Source organism: Thermobia domestica, chromosome 12 (genome assembly GCF_964235325.1).
Source record: "Thermobia domestica chromosome 12, izTheDome1.hap1.1, whole genome shotgun sequence".
Lineage (NCBI taxonomy): Eukaryota > Metazoa > Arthropoda > Insecta > Zygentoma > Lepismatidae > Thermobia > Thermobia domestica.
In genome coordinates, this window is record NC_137465.1 from 62731477 (window position 1) to 62751619 (window position 20143).

The 20143-nt window shown below is 32.3% G+C and overlaps 1 protein-coding gene across 1 annotated transcript in view; it reads right to left on the reverse strand.

The window, feature by feature from the left end:
- The window catches only part of LOC145666486 (fibrillin-2-like), a gene marked incomplete in the record, with an annotated part of 450634 nt that overhangs the window by 57366 nt on the left and 373125 nt on the right, over positions 1-20143 (reverse strand). Inside the window, 5 exon segments of the mRNA XM_081733749.1 lie at positions 1571-1750; positions 3583-3690; positions 7383-7547; positions 8854-8962; positions 15668-15813. Of these exon segments, the coding sequence (XP_081589875.1) occupies positions 1571-1750; positions 3583-3690; positions 7383-7547; positions 8854-8962; positions 15668-15813 (708 nt within the window).

Here is a 20143-nt window from a genome sequence, read left to right on the forward strand (position 1 = left end):
ACAATAATAAATTTAATACAATTCTCAATTGAGCAGGTTAACATCCTGGTCAAAATGTTAAAATCTACAACTTGTTAAATTCAGAATGATCTTAACTTTAAGATTCAGATGAAAATAGTCAATTTCCTAAAATACAATTTTCAAAACACATATTAATAATTAAAAGGTATATTTAAAATACATTAGTCAAAATTCTTAACGTTTTATGCTCACCAAGCTAAAATATATTACTTTGCTGTCTTGTCGGTTAAAATAAACTGGAGATAAATAAACAATAATACCAAAGATTTGCAAATTTTTTTTATTATACAGCTAACACACTGTTTTCTTCGTAATCTCAGTTTAAATTATAAGATTTTTCATTCTTCTTACTATTTTACATTTCGAATTTGATGGTACCAATGTCGATTGATTTCTTTCCTATAATTTAATACTCTTATACCTATATTTTCTAAACAATATTCCCTACAGTACTTATTGTCTAATGCAATATAAATATACGATTTATCAATAAGTTTCCTTCTTTCAAATAGAGTTTCGAGTCTCCAGTAGCATAACTACAGTGGCGTTATTCTAATTTTTTAACAACCGGTTATGTATATATATATATATGGAGAGAAAGAGAGAGAGAGAGAGTAGATGGATAGATATAGCTTTCTTAGGAAACAAATCATACTAGGTAGGCAAAAGCAATATTTTTACTGGGTACCACAAATGACAAGTAAAGATCTACAGTGCCTTAACACAAGGTGGTGTGACAAAATTAGGTAGCACTGCGAATATTTTGGAAACTAATTATCCAAGATAGATGGTTGTCAAAAAGTATTGGAAAGACCTTAATTCAGCAATGGATCTACAATTGTTGATAATGGTATGTATGCGTTTCAAATATAAATACTTGAGGTCCCGTTTTCGATCCCAGCTCCCGCCAAGTGAACTTTGTGGTGGACAAACACCGTGTGCGTGGGTTTTCTCGGGGTTCTCCCGTTTCCTCCCACTTCCTTCATTCCACCATTTCATTCATTACTCATCATCACCGTCTCCTTTAGCCTAACCGGCATAACCGTGGGACGTAAAACTCAAAGATTTCATTTCATTTTCAAATATAAATAGCTCTCACCACTACATTTATGAGATCCCAGTTTTCATTCTTGATATCTGGCCAGTTGAGATTAAGAAATAAACGCGTATGACTTGTTTTAAAAGATATCATATGTTTAACCCTGTAGCTGTAAGAATTTCTAAAAACGAAGATAGTTGAACTAAATTTTCTGTCCTTAGGTATAACTGGGTAAAATTTACTGTTATGTTTGAGTATAACAAACGGTTCTGCGAACTGGAAATATTTTAATAACCGTTTCTGGTGAATAGTGCGAACCGGCTGGATAGCACAATTGCTTAGCTATGTTCATAATTATGAGAATAATACTGTTTTTTTTTTTTTTTTTAATTTTATAAGATAGTAGTCTAATAAATATTTCTGTACTACTTCTACATTGCTTATGATAATAATAATAACTTGATCCCTTTTTTGATTTAGTGTTACCATTTAATTTGAGAATCACTTTACCTATGCATTTTTTCCCTGAGCTATCAAGTACATAACCAGTCGAACATTCACAACGGAATGAGCCATCTGTATTGACGCATTCTCCTCCATCGCATGCTTCAGGCATTGTTTCACATTCATTCAGATCTTCTCCTGTGTGACCTCTACCAGGGCCTCCAGGACACAATTTTTCGAATTCAGCTGTTCAGAGAAAATATACATATTACATATTTGTTGATAGTGGAAACACTTTTAGCATATTATTTCATGACAGAAATATAATAAATTCACTCAAACTTCAATTATTGGTTATAAGAAAGAAGTTTTTTTTTTTTCAAACACTTTAATTTACAAAAAGAGACGTACATACAAAAGGAAGTTTTTTTCTTTTTTCTTTTCTCAAAATAGAATATATTTGACACAATGTAATGGTTGGCACATATTTACCGGGTGGAAGTTCTTTGTGAAGCTGAAAAATCTTCTCCAGAAACTGATTAGTCACAACGTTTTTGAATCTTATCAATGGTGACATCTTATCAATGGTGAATCTTATCAAGTTTGCACCCTACAGCTGTAATTTTAATGTTTGAAATAGAAAGTAGCCACTGGGAGATAAATCTTGCAGTATTTGTCCTCACTGACCATGCTCAACAAATTTTGGGATGCGGGAAATCGTTCGCCTTACTTACTTCCTTAACAATGTATGGAGCACAAGTTCTCGTTTCTTCAAATCATTCAAAATGTCACTTTTAGATTCTCTTTGATCAAGTTTATTTACTAATTAACATTTGTCTAGAATAATAATCTTTCAAAAATATCAACACTATAAACTATAATATATACTCTCGTATATATTATACAGGGGCAGATCCAGGACGGACTTCTGGAAGGGACGGTGGGTTGTAATACTTCTACTTAGAGCTACTTTTAAGAGCTCCAAACTCTGGGATGGGTTTTATTTATATATAAAATTAAGGAAAGTTTCCTATTTTTTTTTGGGGGGGGGGGCGATCACCCCGATCGCCACCCCCTGGATCTGCCGCTGATATTATATAATAAACCTTCCAGAATAATCCTACTTGGATGACTACTTTTCTGGTATCCTTTCAGAAACCAATCCTGTTTGCTATCGGCTACTAGAAACTAACTGAACGACCCAAGCCTCACAAAGGTTTAGTACATGTTATTTTAATTTAGTGTTTTTCAAAGAAAACACTAATACAGAAGTACCGGTATCAACTATTATTTTCTTTGACTTTTCACCTTCTGAATATATGAAAAATTATGTTATGTATACCATTTAAAGACAATGAGCTTAGTTTTTAATTAATTTTTTATATAATTATTTCCCAATTCTAGAGGCTGCCTTTATCCACATTTAACGTTCGGTGTTTTCAACATGCGAACTGAACATTTTTTCCAGGGAAGGGGAGATGAATTTCACCCATATACGCACCCAGTTATTACATACACACTATATATATATATATATATATATATATAATCATACAAGAAATTCTTACTTGCTTATACACTACCTCGAAAATGTCTAAAGATTTTTTAAGAACTTTTCTGAAGCGCGTCTCCGGAAAAAAAAAAAAAAAAAAAAAAAAAAAGAAATTTTACGAAAGTTCATTTAGTGATAAGTTAGTAAACAAACCGTTACTGATTTTCCAGTTTGACTACACAAAACAAAAGTTCCTGTTTCTATCTTCATGAACATTCAAAAAAATTCTTAATAGGAGAAAAATGTTCTCCCTGCGAGGGAAGAAAATTTTCTTCTCCAAGAAAGGTAGACTTTTGTGGGAGAGGAAATTCCTAGCATCCTTTCTGTTCCTACACTAGATGTTTTGTTCTAATGTGTATGTTCTCTTTTGTTCTCTTTAAAAGTTAAGAGACCAAAGTTGTAGTATATTAATAAATTTCTGAAATGTTTCTTAAATCTCAAATATAATTTCAACAATACAGCTTTAACTTAGGTAAATAATTAGAAAGTCGTTCGCTAAGTCAAATAACAGGCGTAACGTTCTTACCTGATCCTTCAGGTGGGCATGGTTCACAACGAACGCCCCACGCAACTCCCATTGTGCAGCAACATTCCATTCGAGATATACGCCTTGGTCGAGGGAAAGAGCAAAATCCTGTAATTCAATAAATAAACAGATTAATTGTTAGAAATAATTTCAAATATTTACTAAATACAACTAACTATAATTAAGTACTTTATAGCCATAAGCTAAGTATTATTTTCCGATATTAATATCATATTAATACTACATAAAGAAACACACTCGTATTTTGGCTTAACGGAGTAGGGGCACCTTTGTTTCAGAGCATTCTGCTTACTCTTGTAGACATTTTGACAGATCTAGAGGAAAAATTTCAATCAGATGATACCAATCAGACTTTTAACTAAGACAACCAAGGACTATAGGATGTTTGAATGTGATGTGGATGTAATAGAAAATTTGAATTTCTATTTTTTCTCATTAAATTGTAACTTATGTGTCTATAGTACAAATGCGACATGTTTGGAAAACAAGTTATAATTCTTCTCCTTTGTGTAAATATTCCTGAATTTACTTTTATGATTTGTATACCTAAATTCAAAAGTACTTTTCCCTTTTGATAAAGTACTAATAACAGTAATTTTGGATTTGGGTTGGTTGAAGAGCTTGCAAATAAAAGGCAATATGATCTTTCGAAATTTAATTAACTTATTCAGAAGAAAAATTATATTGGGCGTCTCCGATTAACAGGATCAGAACAGTACAAGTGTAAAAGTGATTCCTAACATGAAAACAAAAAGTGCCCATCAAGATAGGTCCGCAACGGTTTAGTTTTCGAGCTAGTACCGTTTGAAAACTAAAGTACATGGTATTGGAGCTTGTATATCACTCTAGTACTGTTGATATTTCCGTGTTAAAATAACTGTAAATCAAATGAACTGCGCACGAAGAATCGACTGAAAAAAGCAAAGGAGCGTCTTGCGTACGGAGATTCCCCAGAAGTACGAAGTCCTCCTGAGCATTATTAAAAAAAAAAAAAAAAAAAAAAAAAAAAAAAAAAAAAAAAAAAAAAAAAAAAAACCTATAGAACAACTGCTTGAAGACGTCAAATTAAACACTAAAATACAAAATACAATATTCACAACGTAGTCTTCAAGCAATTGCCCTTTGAAAATTAGATTTACATATTAGCATAGTTTGAAAATATTGCACGTATCGATGTCAAATGAACGATAAACTGAGAAAATCATCTGACTGAAAGGATATTATTAGGACGATATTGTAAAAGAGATAATTTTGAGAGCTGCAGAAAAACAATTGAAAGACCTCAGAACGTTAAATTAAACGTTTAAATACAAAAATCGTATATTAATGGCTTTATATCTAAATTAAGACAGAATATTAGAAATGTGTTTCGCCCGATTGAACAAAGGAATCTGAATTTGTTGAACGTATTATTGGTGATATATAACAAGAGAAAAAACTCCGTCTCATCTAAGCCAATAAGAAAAAATGTAAAGCTATATGGAAAAGTACGGTTTGCTTTGAGTAGCATAGAAGAAATCATTGGATGATAGGATATGCTATCTAAAATAAAAAGACATTTTTTAGGAGGAGTTTCGTAAAAACAATTACTGTTTTCTAGAAGTTTTATTATTATTATTTTTTAATAATTCTTGAATATTGTGACGCAAGCCAACTCACACATTTCAAAGTTGAATATTGCAGAGGCGTGACAGTTTGGAGTGGGCTGCGGATGGGGAATTGGAAAAGGATAGGACGCCATTGTATAAGAAACCGTGGCAGCTACGATGAACATCGTTGCAACGTTGAACAACATGTTTTATGTTCGTACTTATTGCAAAAACGAAGTCCGTTATAAAAGAGCATCGATTCTTCAGATAACTTTTCGTGGTTAACTGACATAGCTCCAAAGGTCTATTGCAATTCTTATAGTGTTCTTATGAAATGGTGTCTGCAACTCACTCCAAGCTATCGCGCCTCCGCAATATTCAACTTTGAAATGTCAGTGGGCTCTGAGCCGCCCTGTATTATATTTTCAATTCTAATGTGTTTCCTGTAAACGAAAGGCTTTTATTGTGGCACAGACTACAGTCTGTAGCGCCGTTGATATTATAAGTGCTTTTTTTCTCTTTTCTGTTTTTATTTAATTTTTATTTACATATATATTCTTAATTGTTGCTAGTCATCCCACTATAATGATGATTGCAACACTGAATTAGTAATAATGAAATCAACTTCATAACTGTATTTTGCTTTTAACAATCACATCAATTTTACAAGAACGCAAATACTTGTTGCCATCAAAAATACAGAATAGTTGTAATTCTCCTAATAATAAACGGCTAACGTCTCAGTCTATGAGTCACGCTAATTCATATTAATAAATAACCAAGCTAATAGATGGCACTAGCTGCGCTATTGTTTGCCTGCCTGACGCTAACAGATGCACTATCAGGCGTTAAACTCCCGGCAATTTTCTTATTTAAAGCTATTGTGACGATTTAATTAATTACAATTTAAAAACTGTATTGTTTCAATTTAACTATGTAAAAAATGTTAAATGTAAACAATTAAGAGCTCTTAATTAAGTATGATTTTAACTTACAATATTGAACATCTGGACGAACAACTAGTAGTTTTAAAGGTTGTTTGCACTAAGTTAGACAATACCTAAATATATGCAGCTTTTATATATATACACGTCCGTACTAATACATTTAACGTTTCCATCAATATTCGAAGATTTCTAATTAACAAGAATTGAAGAAGTATCATTTTACGAGGCAATAAAAATTAAGAAAACTACTTTTCGAAGTATCATAACTCACAAGCATCTATCAAGCTAAAGCTGTTGAGAGATATTATAGAAACTGTAGTATAAGCTCAAACTCAATATCTGTGACTTATCTAGACACTAAATTTTCGAACTTACATTATAGTTGTGGCTGAAAATTTTTGTGAAGTTGATATCTAATCTTTTCTTCTAAAATTCCATTGAAAACATACCGTGCAATTCTGGGTAATAAATATTTAGAGATTATATTAGTTTATAATAAGTTTTGATTCACATTACGTAAATGACGTATTTTTTTCGATTAGGAATAGGTTTAGAAATTAGACTTCTGGCCTTTCGGCATCTATAGTCACGTTAGCTCGTCACGTATGAGGTATGACGTTCTCGGCGAGCAAAATTATTTAGGATTGAAAACTTCGGCATTTATAGCCATGTTAGCTCGTCTTGTTAGAGAGATGACGTCTCTCAGCGAGCATACTATCCGGGGAAAGGGAAGGAAGAAAGGATTGGGGAAGGATGGAAGCAGCCTGGGACCTATATGTAAGGTACCACCCCGGCATTTGCCTGATGTGAATGAGGAAAATCTCATTCAGGATGGCTGGCCTGAAAAAACATTTTATACTTTTTCGACCGAGTGCCCCCACCAGAAATCGAACACGGGACCGCTCGCACCAAAGGGAAAGACGTTAGCGATTACGCTACGCAAAGCCACGACGTACTTTTCGAGTAGAATGTTTTAAAAACTGATTTTTCTTATTTTCGGGAGTTTATAAGTTAGGAAGATTACAATTTGCGATCCTTGATGATTAGTAGTATTTTTCTTATTACAAACGTATCTTCTTGTCATCAAATTATTATAGTGTGTACCTAGATGCAAAGATTTAACACCCGAGTCACATATTTTTATTGACAATGAAGATAAAGAAAAAAATATCTCCATTGACTTTTACTTAAAATATTACTTTAACTATATATAAATATTTATGTTCTTAATTGTCTAACTAACCTCTTCGGTATGCTCCATAACACATCTCCTCTCGTACATCGATACATTTTATACCATTGGGACTTAAAATATATCCCTCAGGGCATTCACACACTACTCCTCCTTCAGTATTCACACATGTTCCACCATCACACATATCAAGTCGCTGAAGGCACTCATTAATGTCTGAAATAATTGAAATAAATTGTTGGTTGGAAATATACAAGTTGGAACAAGGACTCCTCGGATTCATTACCACAAAATAATGAAAGCATTGTCACACGACACTGAAACAGGTCACTATAATTATTAGGGACATCAAGAAGTAAGAAACAAGAAAGAAAAAACTTGAAAGACAGAAAAGTAGCTGTGAAACGTCAAAGTTGTGTCATCTTGAAATGAATACAGTTGGATAATACTGGTGAAACTCTCACCCATCTTTCAATTGATATTAACAACCATATGTACTTCTGCAGTGCACAAATTTCCCATCTTTCTGTCTCAGTACACACCACCTACTCCAAAAGTACTTCGACCACATCTTACGCCCTAGTGTTTTCAAAAATCTTCCCCCAGATTCATCCATGTCCCTCAAGAAGAAGATCGATACATTACTAGCTTATTTGTGAACCATTCTTCATGGCCTCACTACACTGAGTCCTTACAATACCTATTTTTAACCTAGTCTATTTCTTTTCTTTTCTTTTTTTTTAACTATTTTTGCTATTTTCATAATTGCTCTTCGTTCTGGTTATTCATAATTCTTTTATTATGATTTTTCTATTTTTATTACTTTTTAAAGTATCTTAACTTATTTATTAGTCTTTAACTTTCCCAAACTGTTACCAACCAACCTATTCTCTTAGTTTTATCTCCCTCCACCCAAAACACTCTCTGCTTTCAATATTGAAACACGATCATACGATTAAATTTCAAGATGACGTTCAACTGGAGACTTCACAGCTACTTCATATCATCACTTTTATTTGTGTTCTTTATTTTTATTTCTATTTTTTCTTACCTTTTTCCTTTTTATCTTAGAGCGCTGCTCCAAAAGATAAAACACGTTTATTTCTCACCTTACACGACACCACATCTTCAGCACAACAACTGCTTAAGTTTGCTTCTCGTGCTTACTGTGGGGCCGCAGAACCAGTTTCCAAGATGGCTTTCTTTGTGCTTTTGTGAACGGCTTAAAAAAGACGCACCACCTCCACAGCCAGATATAAGTAAGTTATAACTTTTTTTTATTTCTTCTTCGGATGAACCGAGGGCCACAGATATTCGAGTCACATGGGGCCCACGAGAGTGAGTTTTACATGTCTGATGTACAATATCTGTTTAATATATGGCTGAAATATCTAACTTATATAAATATCGAACTACACAAGTTTTGTGGATTTACTTTCTCATATTCGTATAAAATTACAAAGAATAACATGTGAATAGAACTGATATATTTTTAATCGTAATTTTAATCGTAACATTTTACCTTCACAAGCATTCCCATCAGCATCTAGTTCGTATCCTGGCGGACAAGTACATATGTATGAACCCATCAAATTCTGACATTTTCCAGGATGAGGACAGGTACCTGGGATCTAAAAAGAATAAATCAATAAAATAAAATAAAAATACTATTAAAAACGATACAAATCAGTTCATATTCCCCACACAATTTATACTCAAATTTCGACGGAAGGGCTGTCATGTATTGTTGCTGACATAAATAAGGTCGTGATCCTGATATTGAAAGAAAGAAAAAAAGAAAAAAAAAACTTAGCACTTGGGTAGTATAGTTACCAACAGTCTCATGTAATAATTATAGACACTGCATTTTATTATTAACTGTACAGTACACTATTAATATTTCTCATATTACTAAATGTTTGCTAATGTTGCAGAAGTATTTTTATTTCATTCTCTACCTGAAGATAATTTTCACTTACAGAAAATATTCTTGTATTTTGCATGAAACTCTCTAAACATATTTAAAACAAAGGAATGTCATTATGGGCATATGAGCATCAGAAGAAAGTGTACTTATGTAGTAGTTGTGATAAAAGAAACACTAAAAAAATTAAATACAGATACGTCTTTAGCAGCTGAATATTTCGTATTGGTGCGTACGAAGTAACGAAAAAGAAAAGGATAAGAATGTTTCTCAATATATATTTGACAGTGACATAAGATTGGATTCTCGTCTCTCATATTCTTTTCTTCACCCATTTCTACACCTCAATGTCACACTCAGACTCGAAAGCTACATGCTTATATTTAGTTATGTGGTCTTGTTCATAACTCTCATGTAAGTATCTTTTATTTTGAAAAAAAGTACAGTGGAAAAAAATGACGAGGGAGTCGGAAACAAGTTATACCAAGGTACGTATATAATAAATAGAGGATCAAGTATTATTTCGTTTTATCGTATTCTCTACATATGTAGATTTAATGAAATTGTAAGAGTAAAAGTTAAATATTTCTTCCCATTTCTTTCCCTCACTGTGTGGCGAAGTGACAGTTTCTCAACTATGCTAGTTGTTGCCCGGGGCAAGAACTCGCCTCATCGCCCTCCTGACCAACCAAACCAAAACGCTCCCCCAAATATTTGCCCAATTTTGCGCCCTCCCAATCCAGCGCCCGGGGCAAAGCCCCGTTTGCCGGTGTACATTCGATCATATAAGACGAAAATAGGCCGCTTTCCGCGTCACTACACCGCATCCATGAGAAGTGGGCTACAAAACCATATCACAATTGAAAGCTAATAATGGTTCGAAGAGAAACATAAGAGATATTGCATGGGACTTCTAATGTTATTAGCATTTATGGATGATTTACTAGAATTAATAAATTATGTTGATATCTTACTGTGCAGTGACGATAAAAAGAAAACTGTACAACATTATTAACAGAGGGTTCCTACTGATCCAGAAAAATGTATTTCCCTGACTTTACCTGACCTTTGACAGGAAATTCCCTGAATTTCATGACAGGTGTCGGATGATACATAAGGACATCATATAAATAAGGACTAAATAACGGTAATTATGTATATATGATAACACTTATTCTATAGAGACAATAGTAATCAATTGCTAATATGTACATTCCACTTACCTCCCATAAAAATCTAACCAAATAGGTATCATAATGGTCGGCTAAGCTGAAATTGGTGTACAATTAATGTTAGAAAAAAATATATTTTATAAAATTTCCCTGACTTTCCCTGATTTCCAGTCTTTCTCCCTGAGCTTCCCTGATCTACACCATTTTCCCTGACTTTCCTGGCCAGTAGGGACCCTGTAATATTATCATGATGTAGTGAGTCTCCAAATTTGTATAGACAAAGTAGGAAACTAGGTGCTAAAAATAAAATATTTGTAAACACAAAGAAAACGTAAAAACTCTACACGAGAAAAGAAAATTATATGCTGGTACGTCCAAATGGTAAAAATTTAGAAAAAGAAAATTTAGAAAACATTTGCTTCAGTGATGGATGATGGCAGGCACGTAGCCAGGATTTCGTGAAGGGGGGTCCGTGACATGAAATACTGTGGTCATCACACCAGGGGCTCGAAAATTCTAAACTATTTTACTGGAACATATATTGGTTCGTTTAGCTAGGATTCCATAATGAAGGGGGTGGTGGGGGTGATATGAAATTCTGAAGGCTCAGGAGCTTGATCAATGTAAACTACTTTACTAAACATATATTGGTTTGTTAGGATAAAATGAGGATATGTTGGTAAGTATTTTAATAAACTACGAAGAAATCTCGAGTAATAAAAGAATAAAAAGAAAAAGTATTGAAAAAGATTTTACAATATTTACGTTTCTTTCTTTGTTCATTCAAATATAACAATTTTCCTTTCATTATGATCCCAACTAATATGAAAAGTACGTATTCACTATTATAAAAAGTACACACTCAATAATGTCTTGTAAAATATTTTACATCTGCGTTCCTTTTTCTGTTAAATAAAATGCTAATAGAACTCATTTTCCATATAAATTTTTGTTTTTATTATTCCGTCAACTGCTGTCCGTTCAAAATGACAGGTTAAAGGAGCAGTAGAAAATTGTTTCTTTATTTTTTTTTTTTTAAATAACATGTTTGATTCTGCAAGGATGCGATGACGAAAAATCATGATAAAAAATGTCCACGCTGTTACTCAACGGCACTATGCTTTCGGAAGCTTGAAATCTCCCTCAGTAGTAGCGGAAATTCTGAGAATTCGGTAACTTTTCTAGAAATTTCAAATTCCCTGACTCTTCTAGGATATCTTGCTCACCTCGCCACCATGTATTGCAAGTAATACAAATCTCCTCGTAAGAAAGAGTAACTAAAGGCTTCCTGTAGGTTTTTATTTTTTATTTTTAACGCTGATCCTTTCTTTTCTCATTTCATTTTGTTTAATCCTTCCTTAATTTTTTTTTCATTTCTGGTCTCGAAGGGGGGGTCCGGACCCCCAGGACCCCCCCCCCTTGGCTACGTGTCTGATGATGGGAACATTTTGTTTCATGAAAATATTAAGATGTAGAGATACTACGAAATGTTTAGGTTTTCTTTTAGTACACCACAATAATTTTAAAAATGTTGACTTTATTTTTAATAAATTTTATTAAAAAAGATATGTAAACCAAAAGTATGCATTTCTACTGTAAAACTCCACATCTGGAGCTCACGTTTAAAAGCTAAAGAAAATAAAAATGAGTACTGTGCAGGTATACTGAAAATGTATATCCAATACCTGTATAGTGATTCAATAAATACTTAGATTTAGATAATGACTGTTTATGGCTATGAATAATGAATAATATTTTCAAATTTTGACATACTGAAAAAGTAGACTATGTTACGTATCAAATACTAGTAGTAAACTTTTATAATACGCGTAATAAATTAACCATATTTGAATCAAAGCCTTTCAATAAAAGTTCTGAGTGTTAGGAAAAGATACATTAAAAATTGGAATAGATATGTTAAAGGTAACATTCTTGCAAATCACAGCAGAAACACTGCTCCTCCGAAATCCGAAAGCTGCAGAACTCGAACAACTTGGAATTCCAACTAAAAATTCGAGTAAATTTTGCTCCAGAACTCGAACACTGCTTTGAAATTCGAGTACCCAGCATGTTGTTCGTTGTATATCTGTGCATACATTTCCCTATAAATGCGTTTACCTGATGTTTTTATGGAAGGTAACACACTTTCCAAGCAGTAATATCTCTCCTCCTCCTTCAGCTTCCACATGCGTCATCATAATTTTTTAGAAATGTGAATACATGGTTTCGTATTTTTAGATTTATTAATTTATATTTTTATTCGAATATCATTATTATTATTTCCATGTTTTACCTTGTAATCCAATGCATTATTAAAATCATTTTGATAATTCGAGTTCGTGGGATCCAGGAATGGATTAATTTAATTTATATTATTGTAAAGTGGAAAAAATGTCTTGAAACTCGATCAGGGTTCTGGAATGGATTAATTTCGGATTTCAAGGTATCACTATACTATGAAATATATTACGTTAATTTTATCTTGACAAATAGAAGTAAATAGTTAATAATACAAATCAAAATCCTATCTTTTTAGTGTATCAATCTTTAAAAATTGTTGTCCATTGTTCATAAGTTAAAGCAGTAAAATGCTACCTAGTTTTAAGACGTAAGCAATAATGATAATGGTATTGTTAAACAATTTTATTCTGATGAGAAAGGAATTTAAATGAAAATTGGCCTTGATGAAAATTGCTTTATATTATTGTTAGGAGGTTAAACACCATGGAAATCTCATGTTTGGGATGCAATTGTTATGATTATTAAAAGTTTTACGTTTTAATTCTGCGATATCTGTTTGATAGAAATGAAGTTTACTTTTGTGTCTACTTTGAATGTTCTACGCAATTCAGCTTGTGGGAGCTTTGTTATTACATATATATATCTTGTTGATACTGACTTGAGATGCTACATTTTTCATATATGATTTGATGGAACAGAAGTTATATATTAAAACGAAGTTGGAGAAGTTTTTAAAGAAATTTAATGAAATAGTTTACACACATTTTGACAAGAATTATTTTTAAAAAGACGCAGTAAAAGTGAGACGTATCAACGCTTCTAGACGCTTGAATCCAGGACAAAGGAACACGGAGGTTGACCCATGGTCAAACGAGGTTTGAGAAAAGAACAGAGTTCGAGTAGCGAGATTGATGAGGTTCCAGAGGGTGGAGCGATAAATATGGAGGTTGATGAGGTCTAAGAAATAGGCAGAGGTCTACGAGGAAAATATAACATCTTAGCAGACACAGAGATTGATACGTTTCTAGAAGACGGCTGGTCAGCATAGAGGTTAGTGTATCGGTGAAGTGTGTTAGCTTGCGGTTACTACACAAGGTTTGCTTATTTCCAGCTGTAACCATAGACTTGTTAATTTACAGTTATACCAAGTTCAGAAAGTTACTTCAATTGTTACTTATTAGAAATGAAATACATGTATGAAATATATATTGGTGGCAACACTTCTAATACACACACCACAACTATAAAATTATTTTATTTTTTTCTTTTACATTTATTAGCACTACGACTGGTAACCTCCGGACCTCCTTGAGGTTCCAGTCCTTGGCAGGGTTTCTTTAATATTAATCAGTATTATATTATAAACCATTTTTATAGCTGTTACTTTTTTACTACAATTTTAATTAACTATCATTTAATTTATTATTAATTTTACATTATCTTTCAACAAGAAGACACATACATAATACAACCTAATGACATAATATGATTATAATAGATGGCTCTTCACAGAAGCTTTCGCTTGTGAGTGAAAAAACATCTTCATAAAGTATATATAAGTGAAATTTTATCATTCTCTCCTCTTTTTTCTCTTTTTCTTCCTTCTCTCCTCCATTATTTTTTCTTTTCCCTTCCCCTTCTCTATTTTTTCCTTTTTTTAAAAAAAAAATATTAAAAAAAATAATAGAATAAGTACATATACTAAGTTGCCTACTACTCCCAAGACATCCACCTGATATTTCACTTATTATGGTTATTACAGAAATACATGTACACGAACCAATTACTTACATCTTCATACAATACTGATCACAATGACCCAAAATAAGGATACTTCTAATTTGCAACATCAAGCTACATTATCAATCACAATAATCATTATTCCATCTTTAACAGTTTGGACAGACTATCTCGTCAGCAACAATTGGTGCATTACAAATTAGTGCAATACTTTCTGTCCAACAATGTGGTGTAGTCCAAAGGTCAAAACGTGGGCGACTTAGAAGTCCATGGTGACCAAGGAGATCGATAAGGACAACAGAGGGTAACTAATGGAAACTGATTTTTACTTCAGGGAAATATTCAAGAATGTCATTAAGTGATGCAGCACATAGTAATTACTGTAATATGGTTTCTAGATATCCCACACGTAACGTTTGGTATTTGAAGATGGAAGTTAGCACGCAGTATCCATATTGAGACGTAAAATGCATAATAAATACGACTAACTGAGTAAGTATCTTGAATCACTTCGTATTGTAGTCACTTTGAATATTACTCCCTAGTATACTGTATTTTTCCCTTTCCTTTGAAGTGTCAACATTCCTGATTTACTTAACGTAAATACTTATTTATAGGATTTTGTTTTAATTAGAAATATTATTTTTAAGCCTTATTTGGATCAAAAGACCCAATATATTTCAGGCAAAAATTTTCTTGTAGGCCTCCTTACATCTGGAGAACTACATGTAATGTAGCCAAACCCAAAATATTACTGAACTCAGTATGATGTGCTTATTCCGTAAAAAAATACGAAAACTCGATTTAGGGGCCGTTCAAAAATTTTGTGGTCCCTGATCGAAAATTCAATATATTTAATCAAAAATTTTTTTGTATGCCTTATATCTGGAGAATTACATATAGTGTAGCCAAACCCAAACTTCACTTAACTCAGTATGATGTGCTTATTCCGTAAAAAAAATACGAAAACTCGATTTAGAGGTCGTTCAAAAATTTTGTGGCTCTTGATCCAAAAACTAATTATTGGCTAAGATCGCAATCTTTTAATCCATTCTTTTATTATTCCTAAAATTCTTTTTCTGATTATTTTGTAAACACAAGTAACTAGATTTCCAACGGGGATCGTTTAATTCGTTTAATTTCCTTTACTAACTTCTATGTAGAATTCAAAACGAAAGAAAGAAATTAAATTGGGCAATTATGTAAACTATGCATAAGGTAAATTACGTATAATTATTAAAATCCAAATATCTAATTACCTCGTGGCATTCATCAACATCCCTACAATGTTGGCCATCTGCAGTCAATGTGTATCCTTCGGCACATTCGCACGTAAAAGATCCAATTACATTGCGACATCGTCCGTTTCTGCATAGGAAAGGCATTATGTGACACTCGTCAATGTCTGAAAGCGTAAGACATATCTGGATGTAATATTTAATTAGAATTTAGTTGACAACAATTGACAACTGTAAATTGCAAACCAAGAAACCCTATTACTAGTACTACTTATACTGTATTTTTTCCAATGGTTTGGAGAAAAATAATTCTTTACTGACTCTTATTCTCTGTATGCACTAAAGTTACAGCTAGTTAATTATTACGAATAACGTCATAATATTTCTTCTTTACTTCTTAACACCTCAAATTAATCAATTTATTTTCAACTTCTCGAATTTTATTTTCCAATATTAGTTGAAAACTATTATCTCTCGAGATTGAACATTTACCAAAATTAACAGTTGTAGGAAATTGGAGTCATGTTCTCATATTGTCCCATGGTACATAGATATCAAAACCATATACTAAACAAAAACGCAATGTATTATATATATATGATATAGCCTTGCTCAGTGTATTGTTGTATTTAGTTTGACAGTATGGAAACAAGGCCTGATAGAATAGTTAAAAACGCAATATCTCAAATTTCCGATTGCTTGCAGTTACCTCACTTACGTTAATTTTGATTATATTTAGCATTTTACAAATAATAAAAATCAACAGACATGATACAAGAAAGCGCTAGTATTGTTTTTTCTAGCGGTTTGGGATGTTGGGATGTAGTCTGCAAACGATTAGAAATTGGAGAATATTGGGTTTTGTAGTTAAGTGGGAGTATACACCCTCCTTCAGACGTTCATAATATGGATCTAGTATAACCAACGAAAAAATATAATTTGTAAGTTAAGTATAATAGAAATATTAAGTAAACATAATATGGATCATGTGTGACCAGTAAAAAAGTATAATTTGTAATGTAAATATAATAGAAAGATCACGTAAACATAATATGGATCTTGTGTGATCATGAAAAAAGTGTAATTTGTAATTTATGTATAATAGAAAGATTAAGTAAACATTTGCAGCAATATCTTAACTCCTTCAAGATAACGACTATTTAGAAACGCAGTAAGCTTCACATTCAGTGCTGTTAGAATACAAATCTTTACTTACGACTTGAATAATTTGTATATAAAAGTTAGGATAAAGATACAATTATTTATTTTATATATATCTATGTAGTTACAAGTACTTAGCAATTACTCAAATGTTATTTGTATTTTGGTCTACTTGTACATTTAAAAAAAAAAACTGCAAAGAATACTGCTCTTTTCTAATAATAATAAAATTTACCCAAGGATTCCTGAATTCAAGGATTGTGAAAGTTCAATACAGTGAAAACTTGAATGTTTCTCAAAAGTATTGTCTATAAGCATCTTAAAATTAGTATCTTAATTAATTGAATATACCATGTACTCATAGTTAGGTATACTATACAGTTGAGCAAATCCAATTAACTTAACAAATGCTTTAGATTCTTAATTTATCAATCATTAGAAAGCACAATTGCAATTTTTTTCTTATATTATCATACAGAAAATATTGTTACAATATAATAATCAAAGCTATCTATCATATAAGTTGTCTGAAGCCAGACTAAACTAACTACATTTTAGTACTGAGAGAAATGTACTTAGCTCTATGGAAATAGTGACAACTTGACACGAATTGCTGCCGAAACAAAATATATTGTATACAAAAGTGGTTTGATTTTGTTATTTTATATTCACGTGAAACAGGAAAAAATAATAATTACACTCAATGATACTACTATTGTTTGTGCTGTCTGAAACCAGAGTACTAACTAGATTCCAGAACTTTTAACCATGAAATCATGTGCCGCAACAAACAAAGTATAGACATTGACTTAACAGACACATGAAACCCATTTCCCAATGACAGCAACTTGTGCCAGGTTGTCACTGTTCCTATAAGCGCTAATTTCCCACAACACTAAAAGAAAGTTAGTTCGCTCTGACTTCAGACAGCTCATATCTTATGAAATATTAGTAATCTATATTAAGTATAAGATGGATGCAGTTTTTCAACATTTTGTTTATAAAGTCAAGATCTTACTTTGCTTAGTCTTGACGTATTACAAATAAACATGATTGCTATATATTCCACTTAATTTTTATAATTCAATAAATAAGACTTTTGATATTCCATTCGTATTTACTTTATTTAATTGACGTTTCAAACACACTGACTGCGTTTACCTTCGAGGAATTGTTGTACAATTATTGTGATATACTCGTAATTTTAAATGTTACATTGTTATAATTTTATATTTCAACATTTAACAATTAAATATTGTTACAAATTATAATTTGATTCAAATTTATATTAACCATTTGAAGGGTAAGGGGAAAAAACAAGGAATGTCACAAAACTGCATTTTTGAGAAAAAGGCGTTTTAATATTGAAAACCGCGTATAAAATGAATAGGGTTAGTCAAATCTTTTGCCCATTTCCTTGGATATTTCTACATCTACGCATGCATGGTATATACAGTTAAATAGTACCAAGAGTCACCAACAGATAGGGCAAAGATCCCGATAAAGTACACACATGGACATTCCTTGTTTTTTCCCCTTACCCTTCACTTTTTAAATATATTATTATTTTCGTTCTCTTATTTATTTATTTATTTTTTATGCTATATTTCAAATTTAACTTAATTCTAAACCTTTTTCTTTATTCAAGGAGTTATTGCGTAATTTTATTTCTATTTCTTCTCGTAACAATTTTTATATCCATGAGTGGATCTACATATCACCGACGCATTTCTAATCAAAATTTTATGATTTTTTTCCTATGGCATATTGAGCCAATGTTGACCTCCCTAGTTCATTTAGTCGCATATATCTTATATGCTTCTCACATCTAGTCTTAATGGTACGCCCCGTTTGTCTAATGTATATTAGGCCAGATTTACATAGGTTGAGTAAATACTTGGGGTGTCTAATCTTTCTTGATCTATCTCGGAGCCATTTTGTGATTTTAAACGTCAACATGTGGCTTGTTTTTATTCCATTTTTATTCAATAAATTACTTATTTTATTCGATATATTGTGAATAAAGAGTATGAATGCGAACTTTTGTAACAATATTTAATTGTTAAATGTTGAGATATGAAATTATAACAATGTAACAATTATTTTTTTTCCTCTGATGATGCTGTATTATAAAAATGCTAGCCTTTGGCTAGCTGGGGGCTCCGCCCCCATGCACTGTCTTTGCTCCGTCTACGGCTTCGCATTTCTTATCTATCACCCTTTCCCTTAACAGTGGATTTCGTGAACTTGATCTTCATATTTCCTGAATCTGCCCAACACACTGTCTTTGCTCGGCCTACGGCCTCGCACCTCTTGAACCCACAATTCTATCGTATCTTTAGATAGTTGAAATAAGAAAAGAAAAGATTGTGTTTCCCAAGAAAACGCCCACTTAAATAACATGGGAATTTCTTCATTCCCCTTTAGATCCCTAAAAAATTAAAAATATTCACTTTTGGCAATTTTCCTGTCGGTTGGTCCTGAAAGGCTACAATCATGCCAAATTTCATCATTCTAATCATGCCGGAAGTGTCTATACATTTTGGGGTGTACAAGACGTCCCATATGAATAACATGGGAAAGATTTTTCAGTTTCCCATAAAACCACTCTACGGTTGGAAATTATTTCTAATTATTCGCTTAGGTAACGCTAAAGGAAACGTACAAGCATACCGAATTTCAAGTTTTTATTCCAATTCTAAGTAACTAAAACATAAGATTATATGTCAAAAAAAAGGCACATTTAAATAACATGGAGAAATTCTTCATCCCCTCTTTAGACCCCCTAAAAATTAAAAATATTCACTTTTGGCAATTTTCCTGTCGGTTAGTTCCGGAAAGCTACAATCATGCCAAATTTAATCATTGTAGCCCTACAGGAAGTGCTCAATAATTTATGTCAGCTCATGTAGTTTTATATATAGTTAAGATTTACGTACAAAGATTACAAAATTGGATTTTCATACAATTTTGTTACATTATGAAAGACAGAAAAGACAAAGAAGGTAACAAAAAGTTAAAATAATGAAGGGTGGAAAAGAAACAAAAATGATATGAGAAAATATCAATTGATTCTGCACAATTATTTATAAAAGAAAAATTTCTTCTAATGATTTGCCAGGAGGTAATGTACCTAAAATGGAAGCCACATTGCCTCGCTGAACTGCTATGCGTATACATTGGATAAAAAAAGCAGTAGCCCGATTTCGCCAGTAACCTGTGCAATACAATGTGGCCTACTTGTTTGATGAAATTGAGATCTTCGTGGACCCAAGTGCCGCTCGATTCAATGGCTATTGTCACGAACATGTGTCTATCGAGTTGATTTTTATATTA